The sequence below is a fragment of the Mobula birostris genome, chromosome 14, assembly GCF_030028105.1.
Source record: "Mobula birostris isolate sMobBir1 chromosome 14, sMobBir1.hap1, whole genome shotgun sequence".
Lineage (NCBI taxonomy): Eukaryota > Metazoa > Chordata > Chondrichthyes > Myliobatiformes > Myliobatidae > Mobula > Mobula birostris.
Window position 1 is genome coordinate 38,690,415 of NC_092383.1, and position 24,973 is coordinate 38,715,387.

The following is a 24,973-nucleotide window of genomic DNA, read 5'->3' on the forward strand; positions in this document are numbered from 1 at the left end:
TTTGGCCATTGCTGGATTGAACTTAGAGGCAATTCAAGGCTGTGAGGCCTGAGCCCGTGAGTGAGGAAAGACCTGTTTGATCGATTTAAGGTCTGGGCTGAATTGGAAAGGTTGGCTGCAGGCCAAATCAAAGCAGCAGAGCCCGTGTCAGAGAACAAACCGAAGTTTGGACAATTTAAGCACCAGCACAGATTGAAAGGGTGGGGTTGTCGGGGCTGGATGTGAGGGACAAACCGGTTCAGCTCACTGCTTCACGAGGTTTATTCGTTTCTACGCTGAACTGAGGCTGTGGTCTGCAACTAATGGGCTCCTGAATTGGCTGCAGTGATGAGGGGCTTTGTGGCTGTGGATGCACTTACGTGATCTTTAGTTCTGAATGTTAGTTGCTTACTTTTATTGTTTGCATGATCTTTTTGCTGCACATTGGGTGTTCGCTGGTCTTGTTTTAACGGGTTCTATTGGGTTTCTTTGTTTTGTGGCTGCCTGTGAGGATACAGATCTCAAGGTTGTACATGTTATTCATACTTTGATAATACTTAGTTCATTGCTATTTTCATTTGGTTTTATATTATTCAGGATATTTTATGGCCCCAGGACATGACAATGTATGGCACACACAGCCAATCTCATGGGCTGTTTACAGTGTCACCCAGCAGCAGCTGGTGTTGGTGTACTGTAGAACAGAATTGTACCTGCATTTGTTCACAGAATTCTGTGACGCAAGTACATTAGTAAGACTAAGTAAAGTCTTAAAACTGAACCAAAGTCTAGAGAGAATAGTTGATCTTCATTGTACTGCTTCATCATCAGAGTGAATGTCTTATTTAGTTCAGGTTTCTTCTCTGCCGGTGCCATTGTCAGTAAATTCTTTTAATACACACAGGAAATTAATTAGAACAGATGAATGGCTTGGCAATATGTTGTAGTTGCAACATATGGAAATTGGTGAATCACATGTCTAACAGGTGTGAGATTTCTGCTCCCTGTCTGGACAAGTTTGAGGACTGTAGGGAGGATTATGGCCCAAGGAGCCATTCAATTAGGGTGAGAAAAGATAAATGTAGTAGTCATAGGGACAGCATATTTAGGGAATAAACATGGTCCTCTGTTACAAAAACAGAGCACTGAAGGCTGTGTTTGCCTTCCTGGAGTTAGTTTAAGAATTGGTGAAGAACTTGGAATGGAGGGAAGAGGGTATAGTGATTAAGGTCCATGTAGGCACTAACTCGAGCAAGGAAGGAGGTTCTGATGAATGATTATAGGGAGCTCAGTGCAAATTTGAAAAGCAGAACCACAAGGCTGTATTATTACCTGAACTACATGCAAGTAAGGAAATGGTAAATATAATGAGAGAGATGAAGACATGGCTCAAAGATTGGTGTGGGAGAAGTAGATTCCAATTCTTGGAACTCTTGAAGGATAGATCTGTTCCATTGTGATGGGTTTCACATGAACCATGCTGGGACAGTGTCCCATTAAACCACGCAACTAAGTTGTAGATATAATTTCACACTAACCAGGAGAGAGTGGATGCCTCCAAGAGTGGCATTTTTCAATAAATCAGGAGGAAATGAAAGAAAATGAGAAGGAACTGGCAGCCATGGTGTGATAGCCCACAGCAGAAGATGTAAATAAAAACATGTAAAACTGAACAAATCCCAGGTTGTAAACAATTATTAAAGTAATCAAAACTTAATGCAAACTCTGCAAATCTTAGCTTGAGATTTTGAGTGTGTGTTCCCCTCCATAGATGCTGCTTGACTTGCTGAGATCTTCCAGGAATTTGTTTGTGTTGCTTAAGATTTCCATTATCTGCAGTATCTCTTGTGATTATCAAAGATTAATGTTCTTCATTTGAATGCAAGATGGATATGTTGATATCACAGATATGAATGTGAAACATTGTTGCAGGGTGACCAGGACTCATTCCAGGTTATACACCATTTCCAAAAAAATGGGCCAAGGTGGAGAGAAAGTGGGCTGCAATTGTTAATTGAAGATTGTACTCAACCAATATAAAGACAGTAGATGCAGAGTCAGTTTGGGATAAAATCATGAATAGCAGGGAAGGAATATACTGAGATAAGGATCCATAGACCCCCCCCCCCAAGTGTTATCTCCCAATAGGTCAGAGAATAAATGGCTAAAAATCAAATGTGCACTTGAAGGGAACTACAATTATTATGGGAGATCTTAATCTACGCTATGATTGGATAAAACAAACCTACAAGGGTATCATAGAAAAAATTATGGTGTATATCAGGGATTGCTTTTTAGAGCAGTATATTGCAAAGCATACTAGGGAGCAAGCTATTTTAGATTTAATCTAAAATGGATTGGACAAACAAAGTTAGAATCAGGTCAACAGAGAAACAATGGCAGATTTTCGGCTTGTCTAGAATGCTCACCAAGAGTTTATCCCAATCAGAAATATAGATTACTTGAGAAAGGGGCACAATTTTTTTGTTAACAAAAGAGGTAAAAGGTCATGTTAAGTTGAAAAGTAGGGTACAAAGAGTAGGGTTAACAGTGAGCAGAGGACAGTGAAGTTTTTAGGAAGCAGCAGAGGAAGATTATAAAGTTCATAAGAATGGAGATAATGAATTTTGAGGGAAAGCTTGCATGTAGCTTTAGAACAAACAGTAATGTCTCTATGGATATATAAATAGGAGGAAGACAGCTAAAGCAAAAGTAAGGCATCTGGAGAATGAGGTTGATGAATGAATAACAGCAAACATAGAAGTAGCAGATTTGGTGAATATAAGTAAGAGAAAATTTGCAGATGCCTGAAATCCAAGCAACACAGAGGGTCTCAGCCCGAAAAGTCAGCGGTTTACTCTTTTCCATTGATATCTTCTGGCCTGCTGAGAACCTCCAGAGATTTGGTGAATAATTTTGTTTTGTATCAAAGAACATAGAGCAATGCAACACAGAAACAAACCCTTTGGTCAACAATGTGATAGACAACATTGCTAATATTCCTAAGGTATCAACAATATGGGAGAATTTGCAAAAATCCCCATTTTAAGAGATAAAGTATTGGAGAAATCCAGGGGGCTAAAAGCAAACAAGTTGATGGGACTGGATGGGTAATGGGAGTGTATACATTGTGACACAAACAGAATGCTAGAGGAACACAGCAGGCCAGGCAGCATCTATGGAAAAGAGTACAGTTGACGTTTTGGGTGAGACCCTTCAGCAAAGAGGGTTGCTTGGATTTCCAGCATCTGCATATTTTCTCTTGTTGTGAGCTGGCCATGCAGAACTGGAAGATTGCATTAAAAGCAATGGAAGGGAACTATCAGTGATCAGCATTTGAAGAATTAATATATGGTTTATAATAAAGCCCAACAGTTAAAGTGGTCTAATCATGCCCAACAAATAAAATTAAAGATAATATTGCCAAAAGGAGCAGTGTGTTGGATTGGGGAAATGTCAAAGTTCACCAATCCCAAAAAAGTGGGTTGCTCCTTCTGTACATTTGATGATTCTAATTCTAAATGTGCTCAAACATTTTATTCTGAAAATTCTGAAAATAATCTTCATCAAACTCATTAATAACCTGGCGCAAGTCAATTTCTTGGTTTAGCACAGATAATTTTAACTAAAGTAAAGTGTGAATTTTGGAAGTAGTCCTTCACTCTAGCAACTGACAGTGAGTCTGTGTTAATAGTTGACCATCCCAAGGATTTCCCATATTTATTTTTGATGCAGAATATGGAGGCGCTATTTTGTTCCAAATTTAAACAGAATTGGAGTGTGTTCAATAAATTTAGATCTGATGAAAGACTTTTGGCTGCCACTATATAGTGTAAAGAACCAGCTGGGCTTCCTGTTGGTTACACATATCCAACTATTTGAGATATCCATCAAGTAGGTGCCAGCTTCTGTTGAGCTACTTAGTTATTGAAAATCTAATCAAAATCTTATTGTTTTGGTCTTTGAAAGCATTAATCACATAATGATTGATGATTGATTATGGCAATAGACTTCCCATTCTTGTTACACCAGCTTGTATTATCCTGGTGTACTCTAGTTTCTGTGAGGTGGTAGAATGTAATTACAGCAGCTGTTCACTGTTTTTATGTGCAAACCTCACCAGCCAAAGCTCCTCTGTCTAATGTTATTGGAGTTTACACTTCTTGGCGAAGTCTGAGATATAAAAAAGGAAAAAGAAAATCATTGTGTTGGATTTACACAGAAAGGAGGGAGGAAGGGGGCAATGTAACATTCAGGAAGAGAAGGGGATAGCAAAGTCATGTTCAGAAACATAGAAAAATAACATTGAACGTAATTAATTGTTCTCATTGCTGCAGGATTTCTAGTCAATTAAGTATATTTGCCAGTTCTGACCTGCCATAGTTAAAAGGAATCAGGAAAAAAGCTTGATTACAATACAACCATGTTGATAGAAATAATAACCTGTTCTTTTACCTAAGTGCGTTACATTTTTGTTTCTTTTCAGGAGCTCCTGGGAAAAGATATTGTAGACTTTTGCCACCCTGAAGATCAAAGCCATGTGCGGGACAGTTTTCAGCAGGTATTTATAGTGTGCAATAGCATATAAGGCAAAACTTCATGTGTAGCATATCAACCTGCAATTGGCTGAATGATTTCCAGTTATTCTCTTTTCATGAAATTTCCACTTTCACGTTAAATCTCCAAAGAGGAACGGTCTTAGAATCAGTATTACAATATACAAATACATTTACTATTTTTCAAAAGTACAAGATTTAGCTGTGGCTTATCTCATTGCTCAGCACTCGCAATCAAAAATGAACTTAATGCTTAAGTGTGCACTGTGGGCAAAAACTTCTTGGAAACTAAACTGCATTACTTCTGCATAAGAACAATTTTACCCATTTAAAAATTATTTCCTGATCTACTTTTATCTCAGATTAATTTGGTGTATATGAAGCCTTATCATTTTCTCAAATCAAAATTGAGGAATATACTTGTACCTACTCTCAAACTATTAGGAAATTATAACATGATGAGAGAGTGAGCTAAAGAGGCTTGTTATTTGTTCCAGCATACAAAATATTATACTGCCATGTGTACTTTGCTCCCTCTGAGTCAGAAGTTCATTGTTCATGTACCAGTCTAAACTTCTGAACATATAATGCAAGCTGACACTTGAGTGCAGTAATGGGGGATAAAGCTCTTTTTTAAAAAAGAGTATCGGATTGTATTGGATCTGACCAACCAGGTCCAGATCTAGAGGGGTGAACTTCTATACCTGAGATGACTCCTGCAAGCTGGAGTAAGCCATAATTGGAGACTGGCCCTTAGGTCATCTATTACTGAGATGGCTGCAGTGTATAACAAGTTTGCAGTGGGCTGTATATAGACGTGTAATTCCATAAGGATGTGGCCTTTAATAGGTCTCTCAATTATATACAGGTGTCCCCCGCTTTTCGAACATTCGCCCTATGAAACCTCACAGTTACGAAAGACCTACATTAGTTACCTGTTTTTGCTAACAGAAGGTGTTTTCATTGTTACGAAAAAAGGCAGCACGCGATAAAAGGCAGCGCGTGAAAAAAGCAGCGCGTGATAAAGGTCAGCGCGCACTCCAAGCAGCCAAGCTCCTCCCCCGGATTCGGAACTGCATTCCAGCCGGCATTGCTTAAACACGTGCCTGTGAGCAGCCGTTAGCAAGATGAGTTCTAAGGTATCGGAAAAGCCTAAAAGAGCTCGTAAGGGTGTTACACTTAGCATAAAACTAGACATAATTAAGCGTTTCGATCATGGTGAACGAAGTAAGGACAAAGTGGTTTTGGCTTGTGGAAGTTGACGGAAATGATGTTGAAGAGGTTTTGGCATCCCATGACCGAGAACTGATAGATGAAGAGCTGATGCAATTGGAAAAGGAAAGGATAACAATCGAAACTGAATGCAGTAGCGAACGGACCGAAAGTGAAGTCATCCAGAAACTGAACGTAAAGCAACTGCGTGAGATTTTCGCTGCAATGATAAAATACGACTTTAATTTTGAAAGGGTACGTCGGTTCAGAGTATATTTGCAAGATGGTTTGAGTGCTTACAGAGAACTATATGATAGAAAAATGCGTGAGGCTAAGTGGTCAAACAAGCCTTCCACATCAGCCACAGCAGATGACAAACCTCGACCTTCAACATCGGGGCAGGCAGACATAGAAGAAGATGACCTGCCTGCCGTGATGGAAACAGATGACGATGAGATGACACCCCAATGTCCCACCACCCCAACTCCCCGGGCCATGGACAAATACCAATTTGTGGAGAATGCAGCAATAGCCGGGAGGCACCCAGCACATCTTTAAGAAAAAAGCCGAAATAAACAAGCTAATTAATTAGGTGCCACTCGGCACGTAAATGTCGGCCCAGATCAGAGGTGATTGCCAATTGCATCGCCTCTGATCTGGGCTGACAATTATGTGCCGGGCAGCACCTAATTAATTAGCTTGCTTACTTCGGCTTTCCTCTTAAAGATGTGCTGGGTGCGTCCCGGCCACCGCTGTTCGGCTGCATTCTTCATGGATCAGTATCGGTTGGCGGCCTGGAGGATGGGGGCCACTGCACCACCCCAACCTCCGACGACTCAGCCTAACACACCATCATCACTGTGCTTGGCGCTGTCTTCCCAATTCCGGTAAGTGATTCTACACTGTACATACATTATTTCTACTTTATATAGGCTGTGTATTTTTATGCATTACTTGGTATGATTTGGCTTCTTCATAGCTTAAAGGTTACTGGAGAGAGTGTTTCTGCTGAGAGCACTTGTGCCGTGTTTTTGCCGAGAGCGCTTGCGTGAGATTTTCGCTACAGAGAACAGTGCAGTAATGATTGTAGAGAAGTATTTCTACTTTATATAGGCTGTGTATTTATCATATCATTCCTGCTTTTACTATATGTTAGTGTTATTTTAGGTTTTATGTGTTATTTGGCATGATTTGGTAGTTATTTTTGGGTCTGCAAACGCTCACAGATTTTTCTCATGTAAATAAATGGTAATTGCTTCTTCACTTTACGACATTCTGGCTTACGAACCGTTTCTTAGGAATGCTCTACCTTCGGATAGCGGGGGAAACCTGTACATACATCTTTTGAATCTTGTTTTCAAAAAATGGTTGCTGGTAATATTATATCTTAAGAAATAACAGTGTAAACTTCTCTAAAGAACTTTATTTATTGAGGGAACTTGAAGTTTGATCACTACTACTTACTAGAACAACACAAAAGGTAATATTTGCAATTTTAACAAGTGGTTCAGGTACTGGTCATCTGACAATCACTCATTTTTACCCTGTCAGAAGGTCAGTGCCATCTTAACCCATTTTCATCCTTTCACTATCCTTGATACCTAATGAAATTCCCTTAAATAATGTGCTACCTGGTGTTTTCTGAATTTCACTTCTATGGACAAGTTTTTAAAATAAGCAGAACATTTTCATTTTCCAGTACCGCATAGCTTGCTTGTGTTTATTGTCTCACTTCTGAATTAGAATTGTAGGAAATACAAGCTTTCATAGATAAGGAGATGCTTTTTCTGTTTCAAGGAAATAGTTATCTAGATTAGTTACAATGGTCAGTGGATTTTTAATGAGGTGCATATTTTAAGTTTTTTTTCCCTACAACTTTGACTTAAAATCGAGTTGCATCAAGGTTGGATTTAGTAATGATTTCTGTTTTTCAGCCATCAATTAATAGACAAAGGCAACAACTTGATTTAGCAGTCACTTGTTATTTTCCAAATTTCAGACCCTTGTACACACAGTACCTCAAAAGTGTACAGGGTACCTTTATTGCCCAGTCTCACTGGGGAGTATCCATACCTTCTTCACATCTTTCCTATAGGTAGGTGACCAGAACTCCACACAATACCTCAAATTAGGTCTCAAAACATCTTATACAACTTCAACATAACATCTCAACTCCTGTACTCAGTACTTTGATTTTTGAAGGCAAATGTGCCAAAAGCTCTCTTTATGACCCTATCTATCTGTGACACCACTATCAAGGAATTATGGACCTGCATTCCCAAATTGTTCTATTGCACTCCTCAATGCCCTACCAATCACCATGTAGGTCTTGCCCTGATTTGTTCTCTCAAAGTACAACACCTCACACTTGTCTGCATTAGATTCCTTCTGCCATCTTTAGCCCATTTTTCCAACTGGTCCAGATCCCACTGCAAGCTTTGATAGCCTTCCTCACTCACTACAGCTTGGTTTACCACAATATCATCCAGATCGTTGATATAGATGACAAACAACAACAGACCCAGTATTGATCCCTGTGGCACACCAGTAGTTATAGGCTTCCAGTCAGAGATGCAACCACCTGCTTCCACTCTCTGGCTTCTTCCCTAAAGCCAATATCTAATGCAGATAAGCAACACACATCAAAGTTGCTGGTGAAGTCCTGACGAAGGATCTCGGCCTGAAACATCGACTGTACCTCTTCCTAGAGATGTTGCCTGGCCTGCTGCGTTCACCAGCAACTTTGATGTGTGTTGCTTGAACTTCCAGCATCTGCAGAATTCCTGCTGTTTGCGCATCTAATGCAGATAACTAGCTCATCCTGAATGTCAAGCAACTGAATCTTCTTGACCAACCTCCAATGCGGGACTTTGTCAATGACCTTGTTAAAGTCTTTGTAGACAACATCCATTACCTTCCCTTCATCAACTTATCTGGTAACTTCCTTGAAAAACTCTATAAGATTAGATAGATATGACCTACCATGCATTGGTCTATAACATCACAGCTTATTCTATGAGCCTTTCTTAAACAACAGAACAAAATTAACTCCAATCCTCCAATCCTCTGGCACCTTACTAGTTGCTAAGGAGGTTTTAAATATCTCTGCTAGGGACCCTGCAATTTCTGCACTAGCTTCCCACAAGGTCTGATGGGACACCTTGTCAGGACCTGGCAATTTATCCACCCGAATTTGCTTCAAGGCAGCAAACGTCTCCTCCTCTGTCATTTGTATACAGTCTATGACCTCACTGCTTTTTTGTCTCACTGCTGTAGACTCTGTGTCTGTCTGTCGAGTAAATATAGATGCAAAAAATCCATTTAAGATCTCCCCCCCCATCTCTGAGCTCCATCATAGATAACCACTCTGATCTTCAAGAGGACCAATTTTGCACTTGCCATCCTTTTGCTTTTAAAATATCTGTAGAACTCTTTGAGTTCTCCTTCACCTTGTCTGCTAGAGCAACATCATGTTTTCTTTAAGCCTTCCTGATTTTCCTCTCAAGTGTTATCTTACATTTCCGTACTTCTCATGTTCTGATTTGTTCCTTCCTGCCTTTACCTCCTTCTTCTTAACCAGGGCCTCAATATCTCTTGAAAACCAAGATACTCTAAACCTTTTCCTTGCCTTTTATTCTGACAGGAACATAAAAACTCTGTCTCAAAATTGCACTTTTGAAGGCCTCCTATTTACCAAATACACCTTTGCCAGAAAACAATCTATCTCAATCCACACTTGCCAGGTCCTTTCTGATACTTTGAAACTAACTATTTATGATCACTGGATGCAAAGTGTTTCAGTACACAAACTTATGTTACCTTCCCTGTCTCATTCCCTTTTAGGAAATCTAGTATCGCACTCTCTCTAGTTGGCACCTCTGTGAATTGATTAAGGAAACTTGCCTGAACACTTTTGACAAACTCTATCCCATCTAGCCATCTAGTACAGGAGTCCCAATCAATATATAGAATGTTAAAATCACCTACTTTCACAACCTTTTATTTCTTTCAACAGTCTGCAATCTATATACAAATTTTCTCTTCTAAATCCTGCTGACTATTGGGTGGTCTGTAATATAATTCCATTAACATGATCATCCCTTTCTTATTCCTCAGTTCCACCTACATAGCCTTAGTAGAGTTCTCATAATATATGCTTTTGTCTTGCATGCACAAACTAATTTCTAACCTCGCCTAAACTGTTGACATTATCAGAGATTTGATGACATGAAAAGAGATAGAGAGGAATTTAAAATGAATGGACATCTGGATTTGAAACTAGAAGCATCATCTGCACATTTATTTTCCTAGAAGAGATAAAGATATGAACTGCAGTGGGAAACATGGATTTAGATGTGCAAACTCAAGCCAACAATAACATGGGACCAGTATCACCAGTTTTATCTGCGGTACAATCGGAAGCCCTTGATCTGGGTTTTCATAGTCGTGTCCATGTGACCCTGTGAAAGGGTGTGGTGTATATTTCTATTCATTCAAGGGTGTTGGTCAAGGAAAGTTTTTTTCAAGCATTTAATCACAAATTTCAAAACCAAGAGAAACTATGTTTTGTAATCAATCTGGGAACCAGAAATACTTAATTGAGAGAGATAAGACAATTGGAACTGTAGTTTCCTCCCTAACGTGGCATGGTTTGGGGGAGTTACCTCAGTTTATCCATTCTTCACTTTCAAATCCCATGCAGCTCCACTTCTGCTTTCTTTGGCTCGATGTCAAAACATTTGACATTTGCTGAACTCACTATCCTTCTTGCATTTCCTTACTCTGTCCTGCCATTCTGAAAGTCCTTTACCTGTTCAACTGTTAGTTCCCAGTCTGAGAATTGCATGATCTTAAATATATATTTCAACACCGCCCCCCGGCCAACCCTGTTAAGTGTACATTGAGAATGACTGATAAGTAGCAAGTTACATTTGCACCACAGAAGTGTCAGGTGATGATCATCCTCAGTAAGAGAGTATCTATGACTATGGTCAATGGTATTACTATTGACAAATTCCCAATGTCCTAGGGACCATGTTGACCAGAAGCTCCAATAGACTAGTCACATAAGTAGTGTGGTCATAAAAACAGATCAGATTTGTGTGTCCTTTGTCTAGTGGCTTAATTTCTTGACAAGTGAAAGCATTTGAATCATTTTGCAAGGCAGAGGTCGGGAACATGATGATATGCCCTCCACTTGGACAGATGACTGCAGCATCAATATCGCTTAAACTCAACACTATCCAAGATAAAGCAGCCAGTTGGCTTGGTATCTTTTAATGTCCCTAAACCTTCGTTTCCTCCTTCATCACCAGCATTCCATGACTGCACTACGATCCCATTACAATTACATACTGAGACTACTTAGCCAGCACCTCCAGAATTTGTGACTTCTACAAGTAAGAAGGACATGGGCAGCCGAAACATGGCAATATCTCTGCCTGCAAAGTCCACTCCAAGTCACAGAAAATTCTGACTTGGAAGTACATCACTGGTCTTTCATCATTGATGCATTTAAATCCTAGCTTTCAATTTGTACCTCCTTAATTGCACTGTATAGGAATACCTTTCCCAGGTTACCGCAACAGTTCAAGGAGGCAGTTGGGCACCACCTCTCAAGGGCAAAAGAGCAATACTAACGGAGTTTAATAGGTACTGTAGAGACAGGGTTGATGACCCCCAGGTTAGGGGGTCATTAGTCAAAACGTAAAGGGTCGTGTATTCCAGACAGATGTGAAGAAATTTCTTCACCCAGAGGATGGGGAATCTTTCCAAGAGGCTTGTGGATGTTCAGTTACTAATTGCCTTTAGAACATAGATTGATAGTTTTTGGATCTTAAGGGACTCATGAGGTTATGTATAGTGAGGGCAGGAAAGTTCAAAGCTCACTGTGATTTTGTTGAGTTGCGGAGAAGGCACAAAGAACTGGATGATCTCTTCTAGTTTTGTTCCTGTGTTATTAAGGAGAAGTAGAGGGGCATCCTTACAAATTAAATTAATACTTTCAATTTATTATTGTTTTTTGGTGACCTGTTAAGTGAGAATAATTAATTTTAATGGCTGTACTAAACTAAAGGATTTGTGAATCTCACTGTGAGCTGCGGGCCAGTTCTGCTCAATGATGGTTTATATTACTGAGTTCCTAAATGCATGTTCATTTAGTGGTCATGCTTGGTCCATTAGTCATGATGATAATTCTTAGCTGTTAGAATATTTGCTACAAAAAAAGGAATGTATGTTTTCATAGCCAACATTTAGTTGTTTTGATCATTGTTTTTGTACAATGCTTTTTTCTTACTGAATATAATTTTCATTAATGTATCTGCAATCGAATTTTTTGTTTATATTCAGTGGAATTAGTGTTAATGTACCTTGGCCAATTGCTGACTAACTGAAATGGAAGAAAAACAGGAAATGATGGTCAGGCAGCATCTTTGAACAGAGAAATGGAGTTAATGTTCTAGATTTCCAGTATTAGCAGATTTTTACTTTATGTAACAATCTATATCTTCTGGAGAAGGCCAGAGTCTGAGTATTCTGTGCCAACAAAGAAGGGCCAACCCCTCCCCCCCACGGAGGAGTGGGCACTCTGATTGGCTGCAGTGGAAGATCCTAGCCAGAGTCAAACCTCTTAAAGCTGTAGGGTCTGATAACATACCAACATGCTGTGTCAGGTACTGAGAGACTGTGGAGCCCAGTTAACAGGGTTCTTCAACATCTCTCCGGAACAATCCTCTGTCCCCACAAGCTTCAAGGCCACCACCATCATCCTGGTGTCCAAAAAGGCAACGGTAATCTGCCTCAACGACTATCTTAATGAGGACGACAGTTGCCTGCCTTAACAATTACCGTCCAATAGCACTGACTTCAACAATAATGAAGTGCTTTGAGAGACTGATTATGGTTTGCATTAAATCCCATCTATTTATTTATTTAGAAGTACTCAGTGGAACAGACCCTCTGGACCCAATGAGCCGTGCCACCCAGCAACCCGCCCTTAACCCTAGTCTAATCACAGGTTAATTAACCTTCTAAACAGTACGTTTTTGGACTGTGGAAGGAAACTGGAGCACCCAGAGGAAATTCACACACTCACAGGAAGAACGCACAGACCTTCTTACAAAGATGCCAGAATTGAACCATAAATTCCACTGCCCTGAGCGGTAATAGCATCATGCTAACTACTACCACACTAACTTCCTGCTACAAAGGACACTTCCCAGTTTGCTTATCACTCAAATCAGTCTGCTGATGATGCCATAGCCCCTGCAATTCATTCTGTCCTGGAAAATGCTGCCTCATACACCAGGGAGCTGTTTATCGAATTCAGCTCACTGTTTAATATGATCATCCCTCAGAGGGTGGTGGGGAAAATGCTCTCATTGGGTCTCTCTGTAACTGGATCTTAGACTTATTGACAGAAAGACCACAGTCAGTTCGTATTCGTAGCAACGTCTCTAGCTCCAGCACACTGAGCACCAGTGCCCCCCAGGGCTGCGTGCTCAGCACCTCTGCTGATGCATGACTGTAGTGCTAGATCCAGTTTAAATTGAATCATCAAGTTCACTGATGACACAACAATTGTTGGCTTTATCCATGACAATGAGATGGTATACTGAGTGGAGGTAAAGTGATTGCTGGAATGGTGCAAGCACAACAACTTGAGTCCCAACATGGGCAAAAGTAAAGGGATGATTCTGAACTTTAGGAAGGTGTAATATGACCACTCCTCACTGCACGTAAACGGCTCCTCCATGGAGAGAGCTAAGAGCACCAAATTCACACTTTATTACCTGGTTCGGGACCGGACGAGATTTACCCCAGGCTACTGTGGGAGGTGAGGGAGGAGATTGCTGAGCCTCTGGTGATGATCTCTGCATCATCAATGGGGACAGGAGAGGTTCCGGAGGATTGGAGGATTGCGGATGTTGTTCCATTATTCAAGAAAAGGAGTAGAGATAGCTCAGGAAATTATAGACCTGTGAGTCTTACTTCAGTGGTTGGTAAGTTGATGGAGAAGATCCTGAGAGGCAGGATTAATGAAGATTTGGAGAGCCATAATATGATTAAGAATAGTCAGCATGGCTTTGTGAAAGGCAGGTCGTGCCTTACAAGCCTGATTGAATTTTTTGAGAATGTGACTAACCACATTGATGAAGACAGAGCAGTAGATGTAGTGTATATGGATTTCAGCAAGGCATTTGATAAGGTAGCCCATACAAGGCTTATTGAGAAAGTAAGGAGGCATGGGATCCAAGGGGACATTGCTTTGTGGATCCAGAACTGACTTGCCTGCAGAAGGCAAAGAGTGGTTGTAGATGGGTCATATTCTGCATGGAGGTCAGTCACCAGTGGTGTGCCTCAGGGATCTGTTCTGGGACCCCTACTCTTCGTGATGTTTATAAATGACCTGGATGAGGAAGTGGAGGGATGGGTTAGTAAATTTGCTGATGACACAAAGGTTGGAGGTGTTGTGGATAGTGCGGAGGGCTGTCAGAGGTTACAGCGGGACATTGACAGAATGCAAAACCTGACTGAGAAGTGGCAGATGGAGTTCAATCCAGATAAGTGTGAGGTGGTTCATTTTGGTACGTCAAATATGATGACAGAATATAGTATTAATGGTAAGACTCTTGGCAGTGTGGAGGATCAGAGGGATCTTGGGGTCCGAGTCCATAGGACGCTCAAAGCTGCTGTGCACTTTGACTCTGTGGTTAAGAAGGCCTTCATCAATTGTGAGGTTGAGTTTCGTAGCCAAGAGTTAATGTTGCAGCTATATAGGACCCTGTTCAGACCCCACTTGGAGTACTGTGCTCAGTTCTGGTCGCCTCACTACAGGAAGAATGTGGAAACCATAGAAAGGGTGCAGTGGATATTTATAAGGATGTTGCAGGGATTGGGGAGCATGCCTTATGAGAATAGGTTGAGTGAACTCTGCCTTTTTTCCTTGGAGTGACAGAGGATGAGAGGAGACCTGATAGAGGTGTATAAGATTATGAGAGGCATTGATCGTGTGGATAGTCGGAGCTTTTTCCCTGGGCTGAAATGGCTATCACCAGAGGACACAGTTTTAAGGTGCTTAGAAGTAGGTACAGAGGAGACGTCGGGGTTAAGTTTTTTTACACAGAAATTGATGAGTGTGTGGAATGGGCTGCCGGCGATAGTGGTGGAGGTAGATACGATAGGATATTTAAGAGACTCCTGGACAGGTACATGGAGGTCAGAAAATTAGAGGGCAATGGGTAACCCTGGTAATTTCTAAGGTAAGGAGATGTTGGGCACAGCTTTGTGGGCTGAAGGGCCTGTATTGTGCTCTCAGTTTTCTGTGCTTTCTATGGTCCCTCAACACCATGTCTTTAGTCAAGAAAGCACAGCAGAATCTTCACTTCATGAGGAGATTGAGGTGAGTGAGCCTCCTCCTCCCCAACACTCATTCTGACCCATTTTTACAGGACCATCATTGAGTGTCCTAATCAGCTGCATCACCATCTGGTACAGGAATTGCGAAGTATCTGACTGCAAAACCCAACAAAAGATTGTGAGACTGCTGAGATGGTCACTGGGGCCTCTCTTCAGCCCATCCAAGATGTTCATCAGGAGCGCTGCTTACACAAAGCATTGTCAATGAACCCTCCCATCCACATCCAATGATATCTTTGATTCACTACCACTGATAGGAGTTACCTGAGTATTAGGGCAATTAGGGTGGGAAACAGCTTCTTTTGTATACTGTTTGGCAGTTTACATGTATATGGTTGAATGACATTGAACTTGAACTTGAAGTAGGTACAGAGGGCTATATAACCTGCTTCTGCTATCACGTGTTCTTACAAGTCAACTAGTCTATTGCAGGCTTTCAGATATTGTATCTTTGAGGATAGATACCTACACCCAAACTGTTTGCAAGCATTCCCTGTCTGAAATCATATGAGTAATGTTTATGTAATTGGGTATCTTAACCAAAGAAGTTCAGGAAAGATGTGATGGAGGAAAAATTTGTTCTGAAAAATCAATTGCCAGTTTCTATGGTGAGCAAGTACACTCTGACGTTCCAGATTTCCTTTTGTTCAACTGCCTTGTGAACTTGTTTCCTGGCATGTCATTTGGTCGTGGAGATGAGTGCCTTCCCGTGGTGAACACTCCCTTCCTCAAGAGATCATTGGTGAAAATAAGGTCAGCTGTTGACCCACATTCTGTTTTCTATTGTACAGCTCTGTGTTTTTCCATTAGTCAAATTTGCATGCTGTCCTACTGAGGATTCAGCATAGAGAAAGCTCACTTCCTGTTCTCTGCACTGCTGATCAGCGACTCTGTTCACTAACTCTGACCAGCTGGGCCTTTTACACCTGTTCTAAGAAAATCCTTTATTCCTAAAATACAGTACAGTTAAACATGCAGATAAAAGGGATCACATCAGGCAAGTGTTTGGTGTTGTCAATAAGGGGAGCATTTGTTCCCCGTCTCCATTTGTCCTTGAGAAGTTGATGGTACGTCAACTTGAAACACTGAAGATTTTCTGGTAAAGCTGCTCTCTCAGTTCTGAAAGGGAGGAAATTCCAACATTTATATCCAGTGAGAATGAAGAAATGGAAATCTATTTCAAAGGCAGAATGCTGGGATCTCAGGAAAAAATTGAGATGGATCTGTTCCTGGACCTTCTAACTGAACTTGATTGCAAGTACGTTTGTACTTCAGGCCATTGTATTTACTTGGAATTTCTGAAATGAAAACAGAAAATACTATATATAATCGGTAAATCTAGTTGCATTTGTGAGAGAAAGAGATAGGTATTATTGCAAATCACTGAATCTTCATCAAAGCTGGGAAAGTGAGGAAACAAACTTGTTTGAAGTTGCTGAGACTAAGAGGGATAAAGAAAATAAAGTGAATATCTGTGAGAGCACAGACACAAGTTGGCCAGGTGACACAGCTGCTTTCAATGCTATATAAGGATAGATGTTGGCTAATCACACTGTCCAGGGGAACATCATTAAGGACAGTTTAAAAAAAAATAAACATGCTGGAACTGTGAGGTGGCGCAGATACCTAATAAAGTGGCCACTGAGTGTATGTTCATGGTCTTCAGCTGCTTTAAGATTGGCCGTGTTGTGCGTTCAGTGATGCACACCACTGTTGTATTGCGTGGTTATTTGAGTTACAGTCACCTTCTTGTCAGCTTGAACCAGTCTAGTCATTCTTCTCTGACCTTTGTCATTAACAAGGAGTTTTTGCCTTTGTGCATAGTCTATAAGCTCTAGAGACTGTTGAGTGCGAAAATCCCAAGAGGGCAGCAGTTTCCGAGATACTCAAACAACCCCATCTGGTAACAACAACAATTCCATGGTCAAAGTCGCACTTTTTCCTCATTCTGATGTTTGGCCTGTACAACAGCTGAATCTCTTAACTATGTCTGTATGTGCTTATGCTTGAGTTTCAACACGTGATTAGCTGATAAGATACTTGCATGAACGAGCAGGTTGTACAGGTGTACCAAATGAAGTGGCTACTGAGTGTATTTGATTTTCCACTTCTGGCACCTCGCTCTTGGTGCCTGCTCCTCTCCTTCATTCACGTTTAGGTGTGATAGGGCTGCAGAGTTGCCATTGAGTTGTTACTTTGAGTGTGAATGTGATTAGCCTGTCAGTTATGTGATTTTAAAGAAAAGCACTCATGATGTCCTGTGTTGCAACTTTGGCTCATGATTCAACGTGTCCGAGAGCTGCTGCTTGAAAAGAGCTAAGAATTTATTGGAGTTGCAAATGGAAGCTCTAACATATCAAATCAGATTGGTGGCACAGTCACATCCAGACACTGAGAAGCGAAAAGTTACCTTACCTATAGAGCCATGAAATTATGATGCACTACGCACCACAACCTAGATGCTCCCCACTGGTTCCACAACCGTATGATCTGGTGTGACACCTAAAAAAGAACTTAAAGCCAGGAAATGAGAGAAGTGTTGCCTGAAATTGGAGATTTCAGTGCTTATTCGAAAGGCTGGCATAGTGTTTGTCAGGTGGAAGATAAGATTTTTTCCTCTAGTTTACATTGGGCCTCACTATATCTGTGGAGGAGGCCACATGCAGATGTCAGAATGGGAGTGGGATTGAGAATTAAAATGACGTGGAATAGGAAGCTCAGAACCATTCCCACAGACTGAGCTTCTTAATCCATATAGTCTTTTGCCTAGCGTCTCATTCCTCCCCACAGTTCAGCTTTGAAAAGTGTAAACCTCCGCTCGTCTACCCCCTTCCTTCTGAGGAAGGGTCACTCCCAACATTTTGCTTTGTTTCCAGGTTCCATCATCTGCAGTGTTGGAATCTCAATATGTTGTCTCTGTCCTGAAGCTAGCCCCCTGGTTCTAGATCCCTCCACAAAAGGGACTATTTTTCAAGTATTTAACTTGTCTCTCCGAACCTTATATGTTTTAATAAGATCACCTCTTTATTGTTCTAAACATGAATGAATATAAGCCTAGCCTATTGAACCTTTCCTCATGCCAGCAATTAGCCTAGTGAGCTTTCTTTCAACTCCTCCAATGATAATCTATCAGTTCTATAAATATGGAAACAAAGTCTGTATGCAGTGTGCCAGTTCTGATCTCAACAATGCTTTTTTCTGATTTATTTATTTGGAGATAAAGCTTAAAACAGGCCCTTACAGCCCTTCGAGCCACACTACCCAGCAACCTCTCATTTAGCCATAGTCTAATCATGGGACAATTTACAGTGACCAATTAACCTACCAACCAGTACGTCTTTGGAGTGTGGGAGGAAACCGGAGCACCCGGAGAAAATCCATGCGGTCACGGGGAGAATGTACAAACTCCTTACGGGCAGCAATGGAAATTGAATCCAAGTCGCCTGTAATGTAACTGCCATGCTGCACCATTTTTATACCCCATTTCTTATCAAAAAGGGCCAACATCCCATTTCCCTCAATTATTGTATCCACCTGCTTCTTCACGTACACGAGCCTCCAGGATCCCTCTGTTCAGTGGTATTCTGTAGCCTCTTTCCATTTTGTTCCATGTTCTGCTTTTATATCCTCCCCACACAAGTGGGTAATCTCACTTCTCTACATTGACAGATTTTTTCCCACTTGTTTAACCTTTCCCTGTCCTCTTGCAAACTCCCTACATTCTCCTCACTTCTTTTGTATCATGAGCAAATTTAGTTACAGTGAGAATGTGAGGAGACTAAATCTGTGCACAGTATTTAAAGTAAGGCCTTACTAAGGTTATGCACAAAGACAATCAAGTTTAATACAGTAAATCTGTATTGTAAAGCTTCCATTAGTTTCATGTTCATAAATCTTGAATACCATATATCTAATAATTATATCTCTTTTTCTCCAAGGTTGTGAAATTGAAAGGACAAGTCCTATCAGTGATGTACCGTTTTCGAACAAAAAGCAGGGAATGGTTATGGATACGGACAAGTAGTTTTACTTTCCAGAATCCCTATTCAGATGAAATTGAATATATTATCTGCACCAATACTAATGTAAAGTAAGTATAATTAAAGAATGCGTTCATTTGTGATATAGATAAATGGACCAGTCAAAAGTGAATTATAGGTTTGGTGCACATTTAACATGATTACATGAGGATGGGTGTATTCATCAGCTATTTGGCTTATCGTTTGTTGGGCATACCAGATGGTATTGAGTAAAGATTTACTAGCGAATACAAACTGGAACCTTCTATTTGTTAATTGGATTGAAAGAATCCTTGTGCACGAAGCAGCATGCAGATACAGCAAGTAATGTTTAAGATCCCTGAGCTTTCACAGGCAATTTGATGTCAATGTGGCACTGAGACCTGTGTCAATATAGCTGAAACCTCACTTTTCTATTGCTAATCCTGCTTCAACAAGTACTGCAGAGGGCTGTGGCAGGAACAGTATCATGTATGTCTGAAAACGAAATTGCTCCTTAATTGCCACATTGGGTTATCTATCCAAATGCTTCATTTGCTTCTCCCTAATGAAATCTATTTTGCTTTCTCTGTTTCCAATTTCTGAAGAAGGGTCTTGGTCCTGAAAAGTTGGCTGTTTCTTTTTCAACAGATGCTGCCTGACCTGCTGAATGCTTCCAGCATTTACTGTTTTACATCTGCAATTCAGTCTCAAGCATTCAGAAGTTTGGACTAAACCTGTCCTTGCATCACAAGGTCAGAAGAGAAGATATTCACTCATAATTACACAATACTCAGTGGCAATTGAAGCTGTGCAGGAAATGCAACAGTCCAGGTCTGCATGCAGCAAGACCTGGACAATGTGCAACTTTGAGTTGTTAACATTGACAAGTCACATTCCAGCCACAAAAGGGCCAATCAATGAACATCTCCAATTGGAGGGAGAACAACCACCTGCTCTTCATATTCCATAAAGTTGACATTGTTATGTTTCTTGACCCCACCCAACCCTATCTACATTATAGGAGTCATTATTAATCAGAAATGTTGGTGGACTAACTACCTAAGAACTATGCCTACCAGAGAATTGTAGTTGCTAAGCACCTGTGCTGAGAGATCTCTGACACCCCAAAGTCTTTCCATCAGCTATGAATAGCAAAAGTGTAATGAAATATGGTTTACTTGCCTGGTTGAGTTCATTATCAATAACTTTTAAAAAGTTCAGTGCGATCCAGGTCAAAACAGCCTGACTGATGGGCAACTGATCCAGCTTTCCAAACATGCATCATCTGCATCACTGCTGTACAGTGACTGCAGTACCAATAGGCATTGCAGTTATTCATTGAGGTTTCTTTACACTGCCTTCCAAGCCCTTGACCTCAACTATGAAAAAGGAGAAGGACAGCAGATATCTGGAAAGAATAATAAGCTAGCATTGTTTTCTTTGGAACCAAGGAGAAATTTAATAAGGATGTATTGAGTTACTAGCTACTTTAGAGTAAATAGGTTAGAGATATTTCTTTTAGCAGAAGGGTCAGAAACCAAGTGATATATTTAAAGTAATAAATAAAAAGATTAAAGGAGAGTTGAGGAAAAATATTTTCATCCAGGAGGTAGTAGGAACCTGAATGGGTGGGAGAGGTAGAAAGTCTCATTTTATTTAAAAGGTACATGGGCGGTTGACAAACCATAAATTGTAGAGCTTCAGAGCTGGTGCTGGAAAGTGGGATTTACTGGGTCAAAGAGTTGGGAAAACTGTTGTAATTAGTATGATTCTGAAGACAGGACCTCTGCCTAAAGCTGAAGGCACAGAAGAAAGAAATGAGGATAGGAGTGAGAGATCCTTCAAGCATTTTGTGCAGGAAGAATGCCAACATGATGCCCATAGTCATACCCTTCATCTAAATTTGGATTATGTGTAGTTTGTATCTTGAATTATTAATTTTCTCCCTTGAACAAGGCTTTAATTTCCAATTGTCAATCTACTGCCTGTCAATATAAGCACATGCCTTCCCAGCTGCTCATTCCGGCCCTCCTTAATTCTATATGTTTTTAAATTTTTTTATGGCAACTTGCATAAAGGTAAAACGTGCAGGAACAAGTAGGGCACAGGTAAGGAATGTTGATAAACAAAGAAACCTTGTGGTTCAAATATATGGTTTCCTGAAAGTGACAACACAGAGGTAAAAGGTGGCGAAGAAGGCATATCCTTGGGCTTGTTTTGCTGTTGTTTAGTTGCTTGTTGTATTGTGTTCTGTGTTATTCTGCTATATTGGCACTGGGATATGTGGGGACACTCACAGGCTGCTCCCAGTATGTTGATTCTTAACGCAAGTCATGCATTTTTCTGTACATTTCGATATGCATGTGATAAGTAAATCTAGATCTGAATCTGGCATGTTTCCCTTCATAGGTCAGGTCATGTCATAGAACGTGAAAGTTATGTTGCACCTTTACAAAATTACTGTTTAGACTGCACTTGGAGTATTATTTACATTTCAGATCACCACACTGTAGGAAAGATGTTGTTACACTGGAGGGAGTGAAGATATATTCATCAAGAAGTTGTCTCAATTGGACCAGTTATGGGGAGCTTGTTTTTCTTGGAGCAAAGGAGGCTGAGAGGTGAAATAATAAGAAACATATGTAGGATATAAAGTCAGAAAATTGTTCCCATGGTATAGAGACAAGGTAAGAGGAAGGAGTTTAAAATGGGTTTTGAGGGGAATGTTTCTCACACAGAGATTAGTCGATGTCTTGAACATGGCTCCTCTCCTCGCCTTGTGGTGCATCAGGTGGCAACCTTGCTGTTGGCTTTAGCATATGTCTATTTGATACAAGGCCGAGTTGCTAACTCGACAATCAACCCAGCATGGATGAAAAGCGTGCAAGGGGCTGGCTGGATTCAAACCTGGGACATCTCGCCTCAAAGTCCAGTGCAGATGCCACTATACCACCAGCCGGTTTAGAGGAGGTGATGGGATTCGATACAATCAGTATGCTTAAGAGACGTTTAGATGGACATATAAATAGGCAAAGCAGAACCGGACATAACCTAATGTGGGCAATTAGGATTAGTGTATTTAGGCAGAAAGGTAAGCTTGGACATGGGGTGAACGGTACAACAGTTATTTTATTTGTGGTATCTCTTGATGTTAACAATGGCTCTCCTCTCCTGTTTCTATTCTATTCTGTATATACACTCAGTGGATACTTTATTGGGTACAGGAGCGGAACCCAGTGCGTTCTTCTGTTGTCGCCGATCCACTTCAGGCTCAACTTGTTGTGCATTCAGAGAAGCTCTTCTGCACACCACTGTTGTAATGTGTGACTATTTGAGTTACTGTCATCTTCCTGTCAGTGTGAACTAGTCTGGCCATTCTCCTCTGACCTCTCGTTAACAAGACATTGTGGCCCACAAAGCTGCTACTCACTGGAGTTTTTTTTGTGTTTTGCACTACTCTCTGTAAATTCTAGAGACAGCTGTGCGTGAAAATACCAGCAGATCAGCAGTTTCTGATATACTCAAAGTTCAAAGTAAAGCAAATTTATTATCAAAGTACATATATATTATAATATACAACCCTGTGAAGTTATTCCATTGGTTCAAGAGCCTGAAGGTTGAGGGGTAATAACTGTTCCTGAACCTGATGCTGTAGGTCCTGAGGCTCCTGTACCTTCTTCCTGATGCAGCAGTGAGAAGAAAGCAAGGCCTGAGGGGTGGGGATCCTTAATGATGCATACTGTTCTCCTGAGACAGTCCTCCATGTTGATGTGCTCAGTGTTCGGAGGGCTTTACTCATGATGGACTGTGCCGTATCCACTGTGTTTTGTAGAATTTTCCATTCAAAAGCTTTTGTGTTTCCATACCAGGCTGTGATGCAACTAGTCAATATACTCCCCACCACACATCTATAGAAATTTGTATAAGTTTTAAATGTCATGCCAAATCTTCACAAACGTCTAAGTAGAAGCGCTGCCATGCTTTCTTCGTAATTGCACTTACGTGCTGGGCCCAGGACAGACCCTCTGAAATGACAACAGCTGAGGAATTTAAAGTTCTGACCTCTCCACTTCCAATTTTCCTCTGAACACTGGCTTATAGACCTCCAGTTGCCACCTCCTGAAGTCAATAATCAGCTCCTTGGTTGGTCTTGCTGAAATTGAGTGAGAGGTTTTTGTTGTGGCATCACTCAGCTAGTTTTTCATTCACCCTCCTTTATGCTGATTCGGTCAATGACAGTGGTGTTGTCAGCAAACTTAAATATGACATTGGAGCTGTGCTTGTCCTCACACTCATAAATATAAAACAGATAGAGCAAGTGACTAAACACAGGGCTGTGTGGTGCACCATCGCTGATGGAGATTGTAGGGGCGATGCTGTTGCCAATCCAAACTGACTAGGGTCTCTAATGTGAAAATTGAGGATCCATTTGCACAAGGAGGTATTGAGGCCAAGGTCTTGAAGCCTATTGATTAAATTTGAAAATGGTATTGAATACTGAGCTGTAGTTGATAAAGAGCATTTTGATGCATGCATCTTTACTCTCCAGATGTTTCAGGGTTAAGGGAAGAGCCAGTGAAATAGCATCTGCTATGGACTTGTTGTGCAGGTAGGCAAATTGGAGTGGATTCAAATTGCTTCTCAGACAGGAGTTGATATGTTTCATCACCAGCCTCCAAAGCCCTTCATCACAGTGAATGTAAGTACTACTGGAAGATAGTCATTGAGGAAGGTTACCATGTTCTTCTTAGGCACTGGTATAAATGAAGCCTACCTGAAGTGAGTGGGTACCTCAAACTGAAGTGTGAGGTTACTAATATTGGTAAACACTCCAGCCATTTGATCAGCACAGTACCCAGCCCGAAGCCATTCTTGACCTCTGCAAATCAGCTCAGCGCTTAGGGCGATCCAATCTCACACCCAGTTTAGATGGATGGGCATCGAAACTCCTCTGATTTAACTCCTCACCAAGTCACTTGCTCTAACTCCATCAGCGACACTATCTTGAACATGTTATGTCTGACTTTGCAACACACCAGCACAGCTCATCCCTGAAATCAGCTTCACCTGCACTCACCTCTTCATTGTTTGCAGTGATAGTTTACCAAAATTTACTTCAGAAAAGTGTTATTAATGATGTTTTCAGTTGTATTTCTAACCTGAACTAGCAGTAAACTAGCACCCAACTTCAGTAATGCTAACTTAAACCAGAAATTCTCTATGCAGAAAAAAATCTTATTTCACACATCTCCTTTAAACTTTCCACGTTAAAGTTATGTTCTGTAGTCTTTGATATTTCCCTCCTGGGGTAAAAAGCTCTTGACTGTCTGCCCTATCTACATATCTATGTCTCTCATAGTTTTATAAACCTCCATTAGTTCTTCCCTTAGAAGACAATCCAAATCTGTCCAACCTCTCCTTACAGCTAGTAGTTTTCTATATCCTCTCCAGTAACTCCACATTCTTCATGCAATAGGGTGCCAGTGCTGCACACAATACTATGCACCTAACCAAAGTTTTTTTTTTACAGCTGAATGTGCTGTTATTCTTTACTACTTTTTTCTTGAACCTCTGCAGATCCACAATGAATGTGAAAACAACAGCCTGTTTCAGAGAGCATTGAAGAGTCACCCACAAACGTTGGGTTTGAGCTTGCGAATTGACTAGATTTCTACTACTGTTCAAATTAACCCATTCTTTTTATCAAGATGACCTCTCACTATCTGAATTGCATTCTGAATCTTGGAGATAATTGATGTGGCCCTGAGAAATGATGTTTTAGTTAACCTAAGACAGATGGTACAA

At 40.8% G+C, this 24,973-nt stretch overlaps 1 protein-coding gene across 6 annotated transcripts in view; it reads left to right on the top strand.

The window, feature by feature from the left end:
• The window catches only part of arnt2 (aryl-hydrocarbon receptor nuclear translocator 2), a 393,077-nt gene that overhangs the window by 234,541 nt on the left and 133,563 nt on the right, over positions 1–24,973 (top strand). For 5 of the 6 annotated variants that reach the window (XR_011889078.1, XM_072278401.1, XM_072278403.1 and 2 more), the window contains 2 exons: positions 4,466–4,540; positions 19,106–19,257. Coding sequence is in view for 5 of the 6 variants with exons in the window: in XM_072278401.1 (XP_072134502.1) it covers positions 4,466–4,540; positions 19,106–19,257 (227 nt within the window). In the remaining variant the exon portion in view is untranslated. The remainder of the gene's footprint in view (positions 1–4,465; positions 4,541–19,105; positions 19,258–24,973) is intronic. The other variant, XM_072278402.1, reaches the window with a different exon arrangement.